At 43.8% G+C, this 22,196-nt stretch overlaps 1 protein-coding gene across 2 annotated transcripts in view; it reads left to right on the top strand.

The window, feature by feature from the left end:
* Positions 1–22,196, top strand: part of LOC139390967 (storkhead-box protein 2-like) — a 99,394-nt gene that overhangs the window by 12,479 nt on the left and 64,719 nt on the right. Inside the window, exon 1 of one of the 2 annotated variants that reach the window (XM_071138399.1) lies at positions 19,964–21,390. The exons of the other annotated variant lie outside the window; for it this stretch is intronic. Coding sequence (XP_070994500.1) covers positions 21,225–21,390 — 166 coding nt within the window. The 5' untranslated portion in view covers positions 19,964–21,224. Of the gene's footprint in view, positions 1–19,963; positions 21,391–22,196 lie in introns of those variants that run through there. 2 annotated transcript variants of the gene reach the window in all.

The following is a 22,196-nucleotide window of genomic DNA, read 5'->3' as shown; positions in this document are numbered from 1 at the left end:
TCCACCCACAACCGTAAGGCTCTCCAGAGGTAGTGAGGTCTGCACAACGCATCACCGGGGGCAAACTACCTGCCCTCCAGGACTCCTACACCACCCGATGTCACAGGAAGGCCATAAAGACCATGAAGGACAACAAGCACCCGAGTCACTGCCTGTTCACCCCGCTATCATCCAGAAGGCGAGGTCAGTACAGGTGCATCAAAGCAGGGACCGAGACACTGAAAAACAGCTTCTATCTCAAGGCCATCAGACTGTTAAACAGCAATCACTAACATTGAGTGGCTGCTGCCAACATACTGACTCAACTCCAGCCACTTTAATAATGGAAAAATGTATGTAAAAATGTATCACTAGCCACTTTAAACAATGCCACTTAATGTTTACATACCCTACATTACTCATCTCATATGTATATACTGTACTCTATACCATCTACTGCATCTTGCCTATGCCGTTATGTACCATCACTCATTCATATATTTTTATGTACATATTCTTCATCCCTTTACACTTGTGTGTATAATGTAGTTGTTGTGAAATTGTTAGGTTAGATTACTCGTTGGTTATTACTGCATTGTCGGAACTAGAAGCACAAGCATTTCGCTACACTCGCATCTGCTAACCTTGTGTATGTGACAAATAAAATTAGATTTCGTGTTTATTTACATTTACTTTGTTTACAAATATTGGGTAAAAAAAGCTTATTTCAGGTTCTGATGGGGTATGACATTTGAACTAAGTTCATGAGGCATTTATATTCTTCAAGAATCAATGGGTACGTATAATTAATTTATATGTCCAAAAATAAATGTAGCAACTGCTGATTTCCCCTTTAAAGCGAAAGGTACAAGTAACTGCCAAAATAAAAGAAACGCAAACATAAATGGTCTTAATAGGGCGCTGAATCACCACGAGCCACCAGAACAGCTTCAATGCACCTTGGCATAGATTCTACCAGTGTCTGGAATTTTTGGATGGATGAGACACCATTCTTCCACGAGAAATTCCATAATTTGGTGTTTTGTTGATGGTGGTGGAAAACGCTCTCCCAGGCGGCATTCCAGAATCTCCCATAAGTGTTCAATTGGGTTGATATCTGGTGACTGAGACTACAGAGACTATATGCTTTACATTGTTTTTATGCTCATCAAACCATTCAGTGACCACTCACACCCTGTGGATGGGGGCGTGGTCATCCTGGAAGAGACCACTCCCATCAGGATAGAAATTACTAGTTTACCTTGCCTTCCAAGGGTTTGAGAGGACCTAAACCATGGCAGGAAAATGCACCCCACACCAGAACCGAGCCACCGGAACCCTCATTTACTCATGTGTTTCCTTTATTTTGGCAGATACTTGTATAGTGCCACAAGTGTGACCCAGTTCCTGAAAATGGTCACTAAAATGCAGCATCTAATCAGAAAACACCACTCTAGTATTTGGAGAGGGCGGGGCATCCTTGAAGCTAAACATTGTTGTGTAGAAAGCAGTGGTGTGCTTTGTAATGTGGGCTAGTGTTACTGAATGGCTTGCTGCAGGGAGAGTTATTGCATGAAGCAGTTATCCTTTTTCATAATGGGAAGCTAAAGTGTTTCTGAGGGCTTGCTGTTGTTATTGTGGTGAACGTTGTGTTGCACAAAGAGTGAGAGGTGTGTTTTGGTGATGTTTTGATGTGCGAGGAGGAATTAGAGGGGGAAAAAATCAATCACGATATAGTATATAGACTATTGGGTGAGATAATGAATTACATAACATGCTTATAGCTAATGTAAACTCACATAACATGCTTATAGCTAATGTAAACTCAGCAAAAAAAGAAACGTCCCTTTTTCAGGACCCTGTCCATCAAAGATAAATCGTAAAAATCCAAATAACTTCATAGATCTTCATTGTAAAGGGTTTAAACACAGTTTCCCATGCTTGTTCAATGAACCATAAACAATTAATGAACATGCACCTGTGGAACGGTCGTTAAGACACTAACAGTTTACAGACGGTAGGCAATAAAGGTCACAGTTATGAAAACTTAGGACACTAAAGAGTCCTTTCTACTGATTCTGAAAAACACCAAAAGAAAGATGCCCAGGGTCCCTGCTCATCTGTGTGAACATGCCTTAGGCATGCTGCAAGGAGACATGAGGACTGCAGATGTGGCCAGGGCAATAAATTGCAATGTCTGTACTGTGAGACGCCTAAGACACGCTACAGGGAGACGGGGTGGACAGCTGATCGTCCTCGCAGTGGCATCACGTGTAACAACACACCTGCGGGACAGGTACAGGATGGCAACAACAACTGCCCGAGTTACACCAGGAACGCACAATCCCTCCATCAGTACTCAGACTGTCTGCAATAGGCTGAGAGAGGCTGGACTGAGGGCTTGTAGGCCTGTTATAAGGAAGGTCCTCACCAGACATCACCGGCAACAACGTCGCATATGGGCACAAACCCACCGTCGCTGGACCAGACAGGACTGGCAAAAAGTGCTCTTCACTGACGAGTCGGGGATTTGTCTCACCAGGGGTGATGGTCGGATTTGCGTTTATTGCCGAAGGAATGAACGTTACACCGAGGCCTGTACTCTGGAGCGGGATCAATTTGGAAGTGGAGGCTCCGTCATGGTCTGGGGCAGTGTGTCACAGAATCATCGAACTGAGCTTGTTGTCATTGCAGGCAATCTCAACGCTATGCGTTACAGGGAAGACATCCTCCTCCCCCATGTGGTACCCTTCCTGCAGGCTCATCCTGACCCTCCAGCATGACAATGCCACCAGCCATACTGCTCGTTCTGTGCGTGATTTCCTGCAAGACAGGAATGTCAGTGTTCTGCCATGGCCAGCGAAGAGCCCGAATCTCAATCCCATTGAGCACTTCTGGAACCTGTTGAATCTGAGGGTGAGGGCTAGGGCCATTCCCCTCAGAAATGTCCGGGAACTTGCAGGTGCCTTTGTGCAAGAGTGGGTTAACATCTCACACCAAGAACTGGCAAATCTGGTGCAGTCCATGAGGAGAAGATGCACTACAGTACTCAATGCAGCTGGTGGCCACAGCAGATACTGACTGTTACTTTTGATTTTGACCCCCCCCCCCCCACATTGCTTTAGTTTTTGCATATTTCTCATCATTGAGAACTAGAACTCCTTTTATGAAATGTCTTACCTACATACTACTTAATCATGGTGCTACAGCTGATATTGTTGTCTTATCCAATTATCTTTCCTTTTCGTTGGCTACAATGAGGAATTAATGGCCAGGCCATAGGACCAGGCCATAGGACCAGGACCAGGCCATAGGATAGGATAGGACCAGGCCATAGGACCAGCACAAAACACAGCACTGCCATGCTTCCGGATCTCAGAGAGAGAGAGACAGAGAGAATAATTGTGACAGAGCCCCCCCCCCCCCCCCCCCCCCCCCATCCACAATGGCACAGCAGTGGGTCGCTCCCTGTAGCAGGGGGACGTGTTTAGAAATGTTCTGGGTCGTCTCCGGACTAGCTCCCTGTAGCAGGGGGACGTGTTTAGAAAGGTTCTGGGTCGTCTCCGGACTGGCTCCCAATTGTTCTGGGTCGTCTCCGGACTGGCTCCCTGTAGCAGGGGGACGTGTGTAGAAATGTTCTGGGTCGTCTCCGGACTGGCTCCCTGTAGCTGGTGGACGTGTGTAGAAATGTTCTGGGTCGTCTCCAGCCAGACTGGCTCCCTGTAGCAGGGGGACGTGTGTAGAAATGTTCTGGGTCGTCTCCGGACTAGCTCTCTGTTTGTTTCACTCTTCCTTGCTCTATGTCACTCATTGCAATGTCTTTATTTCCAGGCTGAGATTTGTACATTTACTCAGACTAAATTACAGCCCACCCAGGCTGCCGCTGCCTTACAAAAAAGCTTTCAAAATAATCTCAGAATGGATACAGACAGTTCACCACGGCTCAAATCAAATTGTATTTGTCACATGGGCTGTGAAATGCTTACTTGTGCTGAGCTGAGCAGGGAATCCTACAGATGAGCAACTAAAATGGAACAAGGGCCTAGTGCTTTTTCCAATGGCCTTTCAAATGTTTTGTCATTGTGTTTATATGTAACCAATATAAACACCACAACCGTAAATATCGCTGTGGTTTGCGAGTCTCAAGTTATAACATCACTGGCAACACTTGAAGTTGATATTGGAAAGTGGCCAATAGTTATCATGCTAGATCAAGCCATAGCTTGCACATAATCCAAGCCATTCAGCAAGGGTCAACTCTGCTACAACAAACTTTGTTCCATTGGGTGGACTATAGAATGACAGAGTCATCAGGTTTTCATTAAGCGCTTTCATCCTACCCCCTTCACACATGGCGATGTCTTTTTAAATGATGCTGCATGGTGCTTTAGGAGTTGTGTGAATCCTTCGAATTTGGGGGTATTTGTGTGTTTTCTTTGTTGGGGTGCAAACACACACACACACACACACACACATTTGGAGACAGGCAGTTGAGTGGGTCATGCTGTGTTATTTTAGTTGATTGGAGAGTGATTGTGTCGTGTACCGGACACTTACTGTGCCAATTGGCTGGCGGGGATTGGCTGTTCTTGAGCAGGTCTTTCCACATGTGTGGACGGCAGGTCGACTTGTGTTCCATCACATCTAGAAGGAGAGGACGGCCCTAAACATTTAATCATGCCAATTGGTTAATTACCATGTATTCCTTTATCGTGCCTCAACTGCTAGAAGCAGGCCTTGTTAATTTTAAGTGCTAACACGTTTTCATCACATTTCTGTAAAAACTGTGTTATATTATTTTAAATTCTGTCTTGACTTTTTCCTTACAGAACAGAAAAAGTTACCCCGCTGCCCAAATGGCAGAATTGTTGAGCTCCAAATCCAATACAGCCACTTCCCTACTCTGTCTAGGAGACGTACAGCCAATGAGGGACTCTGTCTAGGAGACTTACAGCCAATGAGGGACTCTGTCTAGGAGACTTACAGCCAATGAGGGACTCTTTAAACTGATGAAATATTTCTGTCTGAAATCGTGGCAATGTTTTTGTCCCTGGGCCAGTGGCCAATGGCCCTGAACTGTGGAGAGGATACTGAATAGACTGTTCAACTGGAATGGTAGAAATATCAGAAAGTCAGTCACCATTGTGATTCATGCAACTGCTACACACAGATGACCATTGAGCGGAAGAAAAGGTCAGAGATCAAACCATCAAAAAGGGATTTGATTATCTGGAAGGTAGTGACAGCTTTGGTATTAAATGTACATGATTATCTTTAAAGATGTTCATTGGTGGCTGCTGTGTCCTACTAGGTAGGATGGGGCACCATGAGGGAGTTGGTTCTCCTCAGAGTTCCCTGTGTGCCCCTGAAATCCCTGCTTCCACTCAGGTCCTCTCCCTGAGGACACAACCCCCCCCTGTTATTCCAGCTGATCTTCCCACAGTGCTCTCTGCCTGACCGGGGTCAGAGGCCTTGCAGAGGAGGAGATGAGAGGGGGACCTGCACTCTCTCAGTCCGGGCCTACTAATGGCATGGCAGCATGCAGAGAGCATGAGATCATTTTATTACCCAAACAGTGCTGGAGCTGCATTAAAAACGACTTGGTTGGGGATGAGGGGTTGTATGGAGGGGAGTGGGGGGTTTCGCTGGTGGAGCAGCTAGCTAGCTAGCTACCATTTTCAGAGCTCTTTCTGGCGCTCATTTTCAGAGCTCTTTCTCTTTCTGGGAAATGGAACATTGGTCAAATTAGGAAATGGGAGAGCAGCAGCAGCAACATATTAAATCCAGGAGGGCTGTGGTGATAGGGAGGGGGTGGAGGAGGGCTGTGGTGATGTGGAGGGGGGCTGTGGTGATAGGGAGGGGGTGGAGGAGGGCTGTGGTGATAGAAAGGGGGATTGGAGGGGGGGGATGGCTGACAATTTAGACCATGTTTGGCTGAGCCTCGAGGAGCGCTGTCATGTATGTTATGAGATTCCACTGATAAAAGGCCAAAGTGGTCCAGGTTTATGTGATGGGGAGAGGTCTGCAGGAGCTGTTTGTCCTAGGAGGGTTTCTCAGGCCCTGGGAATGGAGGGGTGGTGGTGTTGGTGGGGGACGGGACAGAATATCTCAAACACGCCAAGACCCCAAGGAGAAGAATGATGGGGTGAGAGGGGGGCTGCGGCGGCTGTATCGTTGGCTGCTTACTGGGGTCACATGGTCAGTGTGGCTGTGCATGCCTGTCATCACTAAAAGGCCTGACATAGCACTCCCAGTAACATGAGCCCAAACTAATTCCGGAGGCCCAGGGGTCTGACTGGGAGATCACCACAGAGCCGCCCCAACTAGGGATGGGTATGAGGAATCGAGGACTCGAACGAACTTCCAAGCTCGATCTTGGTTCAGAGATAATAAAAAATTCAAATACTGTAAAACTATTTTGTGGAATGTTTTTTATATTTTTTTTTATGTATTTTATTTTGTACCTTTTATTTAACCAGGCAAGTCAGTTATAAGAACAAATTCTTATTTTCAATGATGGCCTAGGAACAGTGGGTTAACTGCCTGTTCAGGGGCAGAACGACAGATTTGTACCTTGTCAGCTCGGGGGTTTTAACTTGCAACCTTCCGGTTACTAGTCCAACGCTCTAACCACTAGGCTACCCTGCCGCCCCAATGTGCTTTGCGGCTGCCTGAAGTGAAGTTTGGTCATGGAGACAATGTTAATTTACCTTATACCATGGCATTGTTGAAAACTAATTTCTGATTGGCTTGAAGGGCATTCAAGAGCGTGCATTATTTCCCTATAATGCATGGTATATCAGCGGGGTAGAATTCAATGGCTATAGTTAATTCTTACATGTTCTATATTTGCTTTTGAAAACAAAAGTCGAATTGAAAACATTATCGGCAGTGTTGAATTCGATTTTCATTATAGCAAGCTAAGACTGATGGTTTGGTTACCAAGGCAACTACTGCAGCTATTTCAGTGGATGTTGTCGAACACATTTCTACCTGCAAGTGAACACATTTCTAGCGTCAAATGTGTTAAATTATAGCCATGGTATGAAAGGTATAGTCAACTCGGGGCTCAATGTATTCTCTAGAAAATAAAGCAACTCTGTTCCACTTGTTCATTATTTTCCAAAGAATGCATAGCCCCTCGTTGATTAGGCCTTACTTGACTATAGTGTTCCATTTGTACATGTGCATTTGCGGGGCACAACAAAAAATAAACCAAGCCAAGCATTACACTCTTCTCCCTAAATTCCCTTTCCCTTTTGTGTCTCATTCACTCAATTGCGCCCTGACCTCTCCCTCCACACACGCGTGCTGAGTGGGCACACAAGCTCCCGTTATGCCAGAAATAAATATCTGTAAAACGTAGCTGATGGGGCACACAAGCTCCCGTTATGCCAGAAATAAATATCTGTAAAACGTAGCTGATGGGGTACACAAGCTCCCGTTATGCCAGAAATAAATATCTGTAAAACGTAGCTGATGGGGCACACAAGCTCCCGTTATGCCAGAAATAAATATCTGTAAAACGTAGCTGATGGGGTACACAAGCTCCCGTTATGCCAGAAATAAATATCTGTAAAACGTAGCTGATGGGGCACACAAGCTCCCGTTATGCCAGAAATAAATACCTACGTTATGCCAGAAATAAATATCTGTAAAACGTAGCTGATGGGGTACACAAGCTCCCGTTATGCCAGAAATAAATACCTACGTTATGCCAGAAATAAATATCTGTAAAACGTAGCTGATGGGGTACACAAGCTCCCGTTATGCCAGAAATAAATATCTGTAAAACATAGCTGATGGGGTACACAAGCTCCCGTTATGCCAGAAATAAATATCTGTAAAACGTAGCTGATGGGGCACACAAGCTCCCGTTATGCCAGAAATAAATACCTATAAAACGTAGCTGATGGGGTACACAAGCTACATTCCTTGCCAAATGACGAAAGTGTTATCATCAAAATGGATTGGTTGATTTGAGGTTGGAAAGTACACTACATGACCAAAAGTAGTGGACACCTGCTCGTCAAACATCTCTATTTAATTAATTATAGGAATTAATATGGAGTTGGGCGTCCCTTTGCTGCTATCACAGCCTCCACTCTTCTAGGAAGGCTTTCCACTAGATGTTGGAACATGCGGGGACTTGCTTCCATTCAGCCACAAGAGCATTAGTGAAGTCGGGCACTGATGTTGGACAATTAGGCCTGGCTTACAGTCGGCATTCCAATTCATCCCAAAGGTGTTCGATGGAGTTGAGGTCAGGGCTCTTTGCAGGCCAGTCAAGTTCTTCCACACCGATCTCAACAAACGATTTCTGTATGAACCTTGCTTTGTGCATGGGGGCATTGTCATGCTGAAATAGGAAAAGGCCTTCCCCAAACTGTTGCCACAAAGTTGGAAACATAATTGTCTGGTATGTCATTGTATGCTGTAGCTTTAAGATTTTCCTTCACTGGAACTAAGATTTTCCTTCACTGGAACTAAGGGGCCTAGCCCAAACGAAGAAAAACAGCCCCAGACCATTATTCCTCCTCCACCAAACTTTACAGTTGGCATTATGCATTCAGGCAGGTAGAGTTCACCTGGCATCTGCCAAACTCAGACTCGTCTGTCAGACTGCCAGATGGTGAAGCGTGATTCATCACTACAGAGAGTGTGTTTCCACTGCTCCAGAGTCCAATGGTGGCGAGCTTTACACCACTCCAGCCGACACTTGGCATTGCGCATGGAGATCTTAGGCTTGTGTGCGGCTGCATTTCATGAAGCTCCTGACAAACATTTCTTGTACTGACGTTGCTTCCAAAGGCAATTTGGGACTCGGTAGTGAGTTTTGCAACCGAGGACGGACGATTGTTACGCTCTTTAACACTCGGCGGTCCCATTCTGTGAGCTTGTGTGGCCTACCACTTAGCTGCCGAGTCGTTGTTGCTCCTAGATGTTTCCACTTCACAATAACAGCACTTACAGTTGACCGGGGCAACACCAGCAGGGTAGAAATTTGACGAACTGACTTGTTGGAAAGGCGGCATCATATGACAGTGCCACGTTGAAAGTCTCAGTGAGCTCTTAATTAAGTAAGGCCATTCTACTGCCAATGTTTGTCTATGGAGATTGCATGGCTGTTTGCTCGATTGTATACACCTGTCAGAAATGGGTGTGGCTGAAATAGCCAAATCCACTCATTTAAACGTGTGTCCACATACTTTTGTATATATAGTGTATGTAACAATGAGCTGTAGTTTTTTATTGTGCCCTATCTATTTTCTGCTTAGTCTACTTTGCGAACTGATAATGCCATTTAGAATTGGTTAGCCGAGGCCAAACCCCCCTAAACATAGACAAGGTTCCACACTGAAAGTATGCAAAACCATTAGTTTGATAAAGACAGAGCGTATTTTCATCAGCATAGGCCTACTCACCAAGCAGATGTTTTGGCTGTAATTCATCTCCATGATGTGTTCAATGTGGAATTGTTCATCCATTTATAGAATTCCAAAAAACATGCAGAATGAACTAAATCCAACAGCTGTATATCGAAAGACAGATTTTGGTTTCTGACCGTCTCCAAATTGAGCCCTGTTTCAAATGATCACTCTTTGACAATCACTGTTGAGGCACGACATGCATCACGTCTTTAATTTGGAAAAATATTCTGTTCTATTTTATTTTGTTATATTACATCACTCTTTACTATAAAATAGGTATCTGACTGTGATAAGGACTCTGGAAATAAGAGTGTCTTGTCTGCTAAATGACCAAAACAATGCTATGCCATTGTACAGCTATAGGCTTCTACAAGCAAGCGCCACTGCTGAGGTTACTGGCCTTATTAAGATTTTGTTCCACAATATAATATAACCAGTTGATATCGCAGATTGTGTTCCATTATATCATGTAACCAGTTGAGAATACTGATTGTGTTCCACAATATAATATAGCCAGTTGATATCGCAGATTGTGTTCCATTATATCATGTAACCAGTTGAGAATACTGATTGTGTTCCACAATATAATATAACCAGTTGATATTGCAGATTGTGTTCCATTATATCATGTAACCAGTTGAGAATACTGATTGTGTTCCACAATATAATATAACCAGTTGATATCGCAGATTGTGTTCCATTATATCATGTAACCAGTTGAGAATACTGATTGTGTTCCGCAATATAATATAACCAGTTGATATCGCAGATTGTGTTCCATTATATCATGTAACCAGTTGAGATTACTGATTGTGTTCCATTATATCATGTAACCAGTTGAGAATACTGATTGTGTTCCACAATATAATACAACCAGTTGATATCACAGATTGTGTTCCATTATATCATGTAACCAGTTGAGATTACTGATTGTGTTCCATTATATCATGTAACCAGTTGAGAATACTGATTGTGTTCCACAATATAATATAACCAGTTGATATCGCAGATTGTGTTCCATTATATCATGTAACCAGTTAAGATTACTGATTGTGTTCCACAATATAATATAACCAGTTGATATTATAGTTCAAAATAATTAATGTTAAATGGCACTTGCTTTTTTATTGACTGTATATTTATATGTATGTGTGTGTGTGTATGGGGCTATTTAGCAATTAGGATTTGTTATCTGTAGTGGTTATTATTTTGGCATACTGTAGATAAATACATTTTAAAAAATTGTCAAGTATTTGGGGGAATGTGGTTGGGTGGTATCTAGATTTTCTGTACTACACCGGGGTATATTGCCGAATGTGCACGGAAGGGGTATATTTACTTTATCAAAACTATTTAGGCAACAGGGATCTTGATCCAGGAGGGGATTGAATGTCTCTGATGTAACCAATAAGCTTGATCTTGACATCCAGCCACTTAGCTAGCAAGTTAACAAACCAGATGCGTAACTGGAGCCCTGAGCTGGATATAATTGATTAGATTTCTTATATTTATACTTTTAGTTGTAAGCAGTTGCATAGCATGTACCCACCCCCCCGGGAAATATCGCCCAAGCCTATCGAACAGTCAAAACATTTCAAATGCTCATCCCCAACCCCACCACCCCAATATGGATACAATGACTTCAGCAAGGATAACGACATTTATTAAATTAGTGGGTTGATGTTCCTCTTGGCTTGGTGAGTGGTTGAAAACCCACGCAGTTATTTCTTACTGGCCCATCCTTTCAGAATACTAATTGGTGTGTAAGGCTGCAGTGTTGGGGAAGCTGAGGGTGAATGACATTGACCTTAGGCTTAGACAGGTTTTATCATGACTTTTATCCCTCTGGGGCTCCATAGTGTCTCATTACAAGGAAATGTAATTTAAAACCACGTCTGCTTAGCATCAGCTCAGAGTCAGAGTTAGCCTATAACTCTTGAGGATGTAACGGGAGTAACGGGAGTTGCCTCATGGCTCGAAGCGAATCAAATGTTTTCTCTTGATATGAAAAGTGAAAAATCTGTCGGCGCTAGCTAACATTTACTGTTTCTAAATTATTTTTGTAGCACCAGTCTTGAATTTCAGTGGTTATTTTGCAATTTACTGGCCTATGTTTTGATTTTATACAGGTTACAGTGCCTTCAGAAAGTGTTCACACCTCTTTGCTTATTCCACGTAACGTGGGATTAACATGAATTTCATTGTCATTTTCTTGTCGATCTAAACAAAATACTCTGTCAAAGTGGAAGAAAAATTCTAGCATTTGAAAAACAATTATGAAAAATAAAACACTAATAGAACTTAACTAGATAAGTATTCAACACCCAGAGTCAATGCATGTTAGATTCACCTTTTGGCAGCGAGTCTTTCTGTGTAAGTATCTAAGAGCTTTGCTCACCTAGATTGTGCAAAATTTGCGCATTTATTGTTTTCCAAAATCTTCAAGCTCTGCCAAGTTGGTTGTTTGTCAATACTAAGCTATTTTCAAGTCTTGCCATCGATTATAAAGTCGATTTACACTACCGGTCAAAATCTTTAGAACACCTACTCATTCAAGGGTTTTTCTTTACTTTTACTATTGTCTACATTGTAGAATAATAGTGAAGACATCAAAGCTATGAATAACTATGAAACATGGAATCATGTAGTAACCAACATTTTTTAAAACAAAAATATAGTTTATATATGAGATTCTTCAAATAGCGTCCCTTTGCCTTGATGACAGCTTTGCACACTCTTGGCGTTGTCTCAACCAGCTTCACCTGGAATACTTTTCCAACAGTCTTGAAGGAGTTCCCACATATGCTGAGCACTTATTTGTTGTTTGCTGCTTTTCCTTCACTCTGTGATCCAACTCATCCCAAACCATCTCAATTGGGTTGAGGTCGGGGGATTGTGGAGGCCAGGTCATCTGATGCAGCACTCCATCACTCTCCTTCTTCGTCAAATAGCCCTTACACAACCTGGAGGTGTGTTGGGTCATTGTCCTGTTGAAAAACAAATAATAGTCCCACTAAAGGCAAACCAGTTAGGATGGTGTATCGCGGCAGAATGCTGTGTTAGCCATGCTGGTTAAGTGTGCCCTGAATTCAAAATAAGTCACAGACAGTGTCACCAGCAAAGCACCATGACACCACCACCTCCATGCTTCACGGTGGGAACCACACATACTGAGATCATCCTTTCACCTACTCTGTGTCTCACAAAGACATGGCGATTGGAACAAAAATCTCCAGTTTGGACTCCAGACCAAAGTACAAGTTTCTACCGGTCTAATGTCCATTGCTCGTGTTTCTTGGCCCAATCAAGTCTCTTCTTTGAACGGATCAATGCAGGAGATGAGAAGCAGGTACAGGGAGTGAAGGTCTAATAACTGACGGACATGAAACAGAACAGGAACCGCGTCTGGACAGGAACACATAACAACAATTAATGCGAACACAGGGAACATCACAGGAGAACAGACAGATATACAGGGGAAATCAACCACGTGAAGGAGTCCAGGTGAGTCCAATGAGTGTAGCTGCGCGTAATGATCAAATTAAATTGTATTGGTCACATACACATGGTTAGCAGATGTTAATGCGAGTGTAGCAAAATGTTTGTGCTTCTAGTTCCGACAGTAATATCTAACAAGTAATCTAACAAATTCGACTACCTAATACACACAAATGTAAAGGGATGAATATGAACATGTACATATACAGTGCCTTGCGAAAGTATTCGGCCCCCTTGAACTTTGCGACCTTTTGCCACATTTCAGGCTTCAAACATAAAGATATAAAACTGTATTTTTTTGTGAAGAATCAACAACAAGTGGGACACAATCATGAAGTGGAACGACATTTATTGGATATTTCAAACTTTTTTAACAAATCAAAAACTGAAAAATTGGGCGTGCAAAATTATTCAGCCACTTTACTTTCAGTGCAGCAAACTCTCTCCAGAAGTTCAGTGAGGATCTCTGATGTGTTCCTTGTTCTTCATGATGCTCTCTGCGCTTTTAACGGACCTCTGAGACTATCACAGTGCAGGTGCATTTATACGGAGACTTGATTACACACAGGTGGATTGTATTTATCATCATTAGTCATTAAGGTCAACATTGGATCATTCAGAGATCCTCACTGAACTTCTGGAGAGAGTTTGCTGCACTGAAAGTAAAGGGGCTGAATAATTTTGCACGCCCAATTTTTCAGTTTTTGATTTGTTAAAAAAGTTTGAAATATCCAATAATTGTCGTTCCACTTCATGATTGTGTCCCACTTGTTGTTGATTCTTCACAAAAAAAATACAGTTTTATATCTTTATGTTTGAAGCCTGAAATGTGGCAAAAGGTCGCAAAGTTCAAGGGGGCCGAGTACTTTCGCAAGGCACTGTAAATATATGGATGAGCGATGGCCGTGCGGCATAGGCAAGATGCAATAGATAAATACATACATACATACATACATACATACATACAGTTGAAGTCAGAGGTTTATTTACACTTAGGTTGGAGTCATTAAAACTCGTTTTTCAAGCACTCCACAAATTTCTTTTTAACAAACTATAGTTTTAGCAACTTGGTTAGGACATCTACTTTGTGCATGGCACAAGTAATTTTTCCAACAATTGTTTACAGACAGATTATTTCACTTATAATTCACTGTATCACAATTTCAGTGGGTCATAAGTTCACATACACTAAATTGACTGTGCCTTTTAAACAGCGTGGAAAATTCCAGAATATTATGCCATGGCTTTAGACACTTCTGATAGGCTTATTGACATAATTTGAGTCAATTGGAGGTGTACCTGTGGATGTATTTCAAGGCCTACCTTCACACTCAGTGCCTCTTGGGAAAATTTCATGGGAAAATCAAAAGAAATCAGCCAAGAGCAATTTCCAAACGCCTGAAGGTACCACGTTCATCTGTACAAACAGTAGCACACAAGTATAAACACCATGGGACCACACCGCCGTCATACCGCTCAGGTAGGAGACTCATTCTGTCCCCTAGAGATGAATGTACTTGGGTACGAAAAGTGCAAATCAATCCCAGAACAACAGCAAAGGACCTTGTGAAGATGCTGAGGAAAACAGGTACAAAAGTATCTATATCCACAGTCAAATGAGTCCTATATCAACATAACCTGAAAGGCCGCTCAGCAAGAAAGAATCCACTGCTCCAAACTGCCATAAAAAAGCCAGACTACGGTTTGCAACTGCACATGGGGACAAAGATCGTACTTTTTGGAGAAATGTCCTCTGGCCATACTGACCATGGTCATGTTTGGAGGAAAAAGGGGGATGCTTGCAAGCTGACGAACACCATCCCAACTGTGAAGCACGTGGGTGGCAGCATGTTGTTGGGGTGCTTTGCTGCAGGGGGGACTGGTGCACTTCACAAAATAGATGGCATCATGAGGAAAGGAAAGGAAAATGATGTGGATATATTGAAGCAACATCTCAACACATCAGTCAGGAAGTTAAAGCTTGGTCGCAAATGGGTCTTCCAAATGGACAATGACCCCAAGCATACTTCCAAAGTTGTGGCAAAATGGCTTAAGGACAGCAAAGTCAAGGTATTGGAGTCAAGGTTTTGGCCAAAATTCACCCAACTTATTGTGGGAAGCTTGTGGAAGGCCACCTGAAACAATTGACCCAAGTTAAACCATTTAAAGGCAATGCTACTAAATACTAATTGAGTGTATGAATATATCTGACCCACTGGGAATGTGATGAAAGAAATAAAAGCTGAAATAAATCATCCTCTCTACTATTATTCTGATATTTCACATTCTTAAAATAAAGTAGTGATCCTAACTGACCTAAGACTAAATGTCAGGAATTGTGAAAAACTGAGTTTAAATGTATTTGGCTTTGGTGTATGTAATCTTCTGACTTGAACTGTATGAGATGCTGTAGGATGTGTAGACATGATTAAAGTGGTGTTATTTAAAGTGACTAGTGATACCTTTATTAAATCCATGTATTACATTTATTTAAGTGGCCAGAGATTTGAATCTGTATGTTGGCAGCAGCCTCTCTGTGCTAGTGATGGCTGTTTAACAGTCTGATGGCCTTGAGATAGAAGCTGTTTTTCGAGCTGTCTCTCGATCCCCGCTTTGATGCACCTGTACTGACCTCGCCTTCTGGATGATAGTGGGGTGAACAGGCAGTGACTCGGGTGCTTGTTGTCCTTGATGATCTTTTTGGCCTTCCTGTGACATTGGGTGCTGTAGGTGTCCTGGAGGGCAGGTAGTTTGCCCCCGGTGATGCGTTGTGCAGACCGCACTACCCTCTTGAGAGCCTTACAGTTGTGGGCGGAGCAGTTGCCGTACCAGGTGGTGATACAGCCCGACAGGATGCTATCGATTGTACATCTGTAAAAGTTTGTGAGTGTTTTAGCTGACATGCCACATTTCTTCAGCCTCCTGAGGTTGAAGAGGCGCTGTTGCGCTTTCTTCACCACGATGTCTGTGAGGGTGGACCATTTCAGTGTGTCCGTGATGTGTACACCCGTCGATGTGGATGGGGGGGATGCTCCCTCTGCTGTTTCCTGAAGTCCACAATCATCTCCTTTGTTTTGTTGACGTTGAGTGAGAGGTTATTTTCCTGACACCACACTCCGAGGGCCCTCACCTCCTCCCTGTAGGCCGTCTGATGTTGACAGGTGCGTGTAAAGACGGGTAGCCTGGCGCCCTCGAGCTCCAGGGAGGTGGAGCGGCAGCAGGCGTGACATTCTTCTTATTGGTGTCCTTTAGCAGTGGTTTCTTTGCAGTAATTCGACCATGAAGGCCTGATTCACACAGTCTCCTCTGAACAGTTGATGTTGAGATTTGTCTGTTACTTGAACTCTGTGAAGATTTTTTTGGGGGATGCAATTTCTGAGGCTGGCAACTCTAATGAACTTATCCTTTGCAGCAGAAGTACCTCTGGGTCTTCCTTTCCTGTGGCGGTCCTCACGAGAGCCAGTTTCATCATAGCGCTTGATGGTTTTTGCAACTGCACTTGAAGAAACTTTCAAAGTTCTTGAAATTTTCCGTATTGACTGTCCTTCATGTCTTGCTTATTTGAGCTGTTCTTGCCATAATATGGGCTTGGTCTTAAATCAAATAGTGCTATTTTCTGCAAATTTTCTGCAAATTTTCTGCTAAATTCCACAAATTAACTTTTTATTTTTTGTTGTTGAATTTTTACCCTGTTTTCTCCCCAATTTCGTGGTATCCAATTGTTTTTAGTAGCTACTATCTTGTCTCATCGCTACAACTCCCGTACGGGCTCGGGAGAGACGAAGGTTGAAAGTCATGCGTCCTCCGATACACAACCCAACCAAGCCGCACTGCTTCTTAACACAGTGCGCATCCAACCCGGAAGCCAGCCGCACCAATGTGTCGGAGGAAACACTGTGCACCTGGCAACCACAGGAGTCGCTGGTGCGCGATGAGACAAGGACATCCCTACCGGCCATAATAATAATAATAATAATAATATAATGTTGACAATAGTAAAAAATAAAGAAAAACTCTGGTATGAGTAGGTGTGTCCAAACTTTTGATTGGTGGTGTATGTCAAAACTGTAACTAGGCCACTCAGGAACATTCAGTGTTGTCTTGGTAAGCAACTCCAGTGTATATTTGTTTTAGGTTATTGTCCTGCTGAAAGGTACATGTGTCTATTGGAAAGCAGACTGAGCCAAGTTTTCCTCTAAGATTTTGCTTGTGTTTAGCTCTATTCCATTTATTTGTATCATAAAAAACTCTGTAGTCCTTGCCAATGACAAGCATACCCATCACATGATGCAGCCAGCACTATGCATACTCAGTGATGTGTTGTGTTGGATTTACCCCAAACATAACGCTTTCTATATTCAGGAATGAAGTTCATTTCTTTGCCACATTTTTTGCAGTTTTACTTAAGTGCCTTATTACAACAGGATGCATGTTTTAAAATAATTTATTCTGTACAGGCTTCCTTCTTTTCACTCTGTCATTTAGGTTAGTATTGTGGAGTAACTACAATATTGTTGATCCATCCTCAGTTTTTTCCTATCACTGCCATTAAACTCTGTAACTGTTTTAAAGTCACCATTGACCTCAAGGTGAAGTCCCTGGGCGGTTTCCTTCCTCTCTGGCAACTGAGTTAGGAAAGATGCCTGTCTTTGTAGTGTAATTAATTACTTCACCATGGTCAAATGGATATTCAATGTCTGCTTTTATAAAATAAAAAAATACCATCTACCAATGTGCCCTTCTTTGTGAAAACCTTGCTGTTTTTTTGTTGAATCTGTGTTTGAAATTCACTGCTCGACTGAGGGACCTTTACAGATACTTTTATGTGTGAGGTACAGAGATGAAGTACTCGTTAAAAAAAACAGTTTGATCAAATGTATTTATATAGCACTTCTTAGATCGGCTGATATCTCAATGTGCTGTACAGAAACCCAGCCTAAAACCCCAAACAGCAAGCAATGCAGGTGTAGAATCACGGTGGCTAGGAAAAACTCCCTAGAAAGGCCAGAACCTAGGAAGAAACCTAGAGAGGAACCAGGCTATGAGGGGTGTCCAGTCCTCTTCTGGCTGTGCCGGGTGGATATTATAACAGAACATGGCCAAGATGTTCAAATGTTCATAAATGACCAGCATGGTCAAATAATAATAATCACAGTAGTCGTCGAGGGTGCAACAGGTCAGCACCTACGGAGTAAATGTCAGTTGGCTTTTCAAAGCCGATCATTGAGAGTATCTTTACCGCTCCTGCTGTCTCTAGAGAGTTGAAAACAGCAGGTCTGGGACAGGTAGCACATCCGGTGAACAGTTCAGGGTTCCTTAGCCGCAGGCAGAACAGTTAACTGGAGCAGCAGCACGGCCAGGTGGACTGGGGACAGCAAGGAGTCATCATGCCAGGTAGTCCTAGGGCTCAGGTCCTCCGAGAGAGAGACACTGTTACATATTATGCAACATATTATGTCTGAACATATTTAGGATTGCTATAAAAAAGGGGTGGAATATATGTTGACTCAAGACATTTCACATTTTCCTTTTTAATGAATTTGTCAACATTTTGAAGAACATAATTGTACTTTGACATTATGGGGTATTGTGTGTGTGTAGGCCAGTGGGGAATTTTTAAAATATTTTTGAACCATTTTAAGTTTGGGCTGTAACAGAACAAAATGTGGAAAAAGTCAAGGGGTGTGAATACTTTCTGAACACATTGTATTTTGATTCTTCCTTTAATCTGTGACTGTTCTTTTGGCTGTGGCTAAGTCAGTCACATTATTGTCCAGCTGGGCCATTCCTACAGAGGAAATATGGTGGAAAGTTGTCTTTATTCCCAAACAGTGAACTCTGACCTCATCTTTATTGGACAAATTAGAGAATGAGGTTAATGGTTGGCTCAGAGTAGGGCTGGGCGATATGGCTTAATAATCATATCGGAATTGTTTTCTAACATATGGGCGATTCACAATATAGATCAACATTTTTGAATGTTTTTGATTTACAGGCATTTGGAATATCGCATAACAAACATTCATTCAAATTAATTCAATATATTTCCCAGTTCTAGCGCAGAGAGGAATATACCATTTCTCATATTTCTTCAATGGATTTCAATGAAACACAGACTATCCTGAAATCCAGGCTAACCCTGAAGTACCTCTTGCCCTGCCTGCACTTTATGTGAACATTGGTGAACACAGTGCACTTTAGTGCATCTTGATTTATATTTAATGTATGTAGAATTAGTCTCCTGCCTCTCGCTAGCTGTCATCGTATTCCTGATGTGGAGAGGTTGTGGAGCGGAGGTGTTCTGCTCTCACTCTGAGCTGGTAGGCTGGCTGGAGTCTCTGTCTGGATGGAAACAAACGCCATCTCTGAGAGACAACCCATCGTCCTGAGGATGAGAGGTTACTGATCAAGCTCACAGAGACGGGGAGAGAGAAACGAGGGAGGGAGAAACGAGGGAGAGAGAAACGAGGGAGAGGCTCCAATTCTTCCAGCCAGCCCACTCCACTCCCTGCCGCCTGGCTGTCGTGGAATTATCTCTCAAACTCTCATTCCTGAGGAATTGCTACTGCAGCTGTTGGACTGAATCCTAACGAGTGAGTGGAAATCATGGGGACCCTGCGGATGACCCTGAGCAGAGGAGGGAGGATAGGAAGAAGAGGTGGAACGAGAGCTCACAGAGTGGAGAGAAAGCAAAAGCAGCAGGACAGTGTCTTTTAGCAGGAGCAGCCGATAAGAGTTTTCTTTCTCTTTCTGAGGTGGAAGAGGTTACGACTTGAGGCAGAGTTTATATAAATTGTACAGCTTTGTATGTAAATAACCATCCAGCTCTTCACTCATAGGCTGGGCTGGGAGCCAGGGGGGCTGTGGGAGCCTAAAGGGAGTTTCAACATTGAAATGCAAAGCCTGACAGGATCAGTGAGTCTAACTCAAGACAGCTCCTCCATTGGCATGGGACAGGGGGGCTGACTGACTTGCTTCCTGCTCCCTCCCTCCCCCCTCCCTGCCCCCCCCCCTACCCACTCCTCTTCCAGAGCAGCCGGATCTGTGAGCAGAGTAGACGTTCAGGACAACAACACAGCCGGCAAGCGAGCAGCAGAGAGAGAGAGAGAGAGAGAGAGCTGTAAAGGAGAGCGAGAGACTGCTTTAAGAGAGAGGGAGAGAGAGAGCTGTAGAGCAAGAGACTGCTTTAAGAGAGAGGGAGAGAGAGAGCTGTAAAGGAGAGCGAGAGACTGCTTTAAGAGAGAGCGAGGGAGAGAGAGAGCTGTAAAGGAGAGAGAGACTGCTTTAAGAGAGAGCGAGGGAGAGAGACTGCCGCACTGAGGGTTGGAGGAGAAAACAGGAATACAAAGGAAAGGAGAAAGTCATTGCTTTCTGCTCATACACACTGGCTGGGTGGTTTTCTTCCCTGCGCGCCCGTGTGTTTTTCTTATCCTCGCTCATATGTATCGAGCTCCCATCCTCCATCATCCATCCACACACGCGCAGACAGAGCATAGATACGCTCGCTCACTACACACCCTTTCTGAAGGAGAGAGAGCTGTGGCCGTGGATGGACCAGTTTTAACAGGGGATCGCCTGCTACTGATGAAGAAGCGTTTATTTTTTTGCACTTTTGCTTCACAGATTTCCCTGATTGGATTTTGATTAGAGGAGAGGAGGGTTGGGGTTTTGTTTGTTCATGTGCTGTTTGGCTTGGCGCAGGGCCTACGGCACAGAGCTTCCCGTCCTTTTCTCTGGGAGTCCAGGGAGACGGTGAGTGACACTGGCTCTGGACAGCCCTCCCCTGGCTGCAGATCTCATCTGTTTGGCCTCTTTTGTGTTCGCGGCTCGTGGTTAGCCAAGCCCTCCCTCCCCGCACTGAATTGAGCTATTGTCTGGATTTCGGGGTCTCTCACGCTGCCCCACTACCCCCCCCCCCCCCCCCAGTGTTCATTTGTCTCTGGTCACGCTGAAGCTGGAGGCTGGAAGCCTGGATTAATGGCAGACGGAGGAAGGTAATGCATCGCTGGACGCTGCCTCTGCTTTTGGATCACTCAAGGAAAAGGAACGAGACCTTCCCACAGCATTCAGCCAAGCAGCTAGCGTTACCACGGTTTGTCTGTGAGATCGTGCCTTGAGTGAGTGTGTGTGTGTGTGTGTGTAGCAGGGAGAGAGACGGAGGGAGAGTAATAGTATTCCAGTGATCTAGCTGCCTGCTTCCATGTCTCCAGCCTGACCTGGGCTGAGGTGTAGCCCTCCCTCAGGGTGGATGTGGGGACGGGGGTATCAACAACCCTCAGGAGGTCAGCCTAGCCCTCCCTCCCTCCCTGCCTCCCCATGAAGAAGACACAGAGCACCACCCTGCGTCGGGCCTGGCCCAGCTCAGATTTCTCGGACCGGGCCTCAGAACGCACCCGGTCCCGCAGCGAGAAGGACTACCACCTTCACAAACACTACCCCCCTCAGTACATCTGCCAGTCCCCCCGGGGCTACATGACATCAGGTGGGTCTGTCAGTCTCTGCTCTGCTCCGTCGACATGGAGCTAGCTACTACGGCTCATTCTGTGTGTGTGTTGCTGTTTGTACTGTAGTAAGGTGTGATGATGTTGGGGTTTAAATTTTTTCAGGCGGGGTACTTGTTTGTCTTGAAATATGTCAACCTATTATTTGCTTTACAAATTACAATGTGTCTCTGTTATTATAGATGGACCCAGCAATATTACATGATGACATCACTGTATTTTTACCACCATGATTTTTCATGATAATATCTTAACGGCTGAACATCAGTCTGGAATGGTAGCATTGTGTCAAAAGGCTGAGTTAGTTGGTAAGATTCAGCAGGCTGATCAGATCTAGGGTTGAATCAGACAGTGCAGAGGCCTTTGTCTGAATCTTGGCTGATGACAAACAATTGGACCGGGCATGACCAGGGTCAGATGACACCAGCTAAACATGCTTGTAATGCTTGGGAAACAGCATTTAAAATGCAGGCAATCACCTGTGCCAGAGAGAAAATAGCCTACAATATGCAAGGGATATTTTAACCATAATGTTTCATTGTTGGTTAAACAGCTCATTTTGATAATGAAAAGAGAGAGAGAGAGAGGAACCTATTGGCCTTGTCTGATTAATATTCAGCAGTAGGCCTCGTTCATGTAGCTTATCAAAGGAAAAAGACAACCTCCCGCGTTTCTTTTCAGCAGAAGATGTAGTCCCTCTGCTAACCACAAACCCCAGAATGCATTGCCACTCTACAACGCACAGTGCCAGGATGTTTTGTTTTGTTTCCTCCATCCTAATAATTTT

The sequence above is a fragment of the Oncorhynchus clarkii genome, chromosome 31 (assembly GCF_045791955.1).
Source record: "Oncorhynchus clarkii lewisi isolate Uvic-CL-2024 chromosome 31, UVic_Ocla_1.0, whole genome shotgun sequence".
Taxonomy (NCBI): Eukaryota; Metazoa; Chordata; class Actinopteri; order Salmoniformes; family Salmonidae; genus Oncorhynchus; species Oncorhynchus clarkii.
The sequence above is the reverse complement of the archived record's forward strand: the minus strand, read 5'-3'. Positions and strand labels throughout refer to the sequence as shown.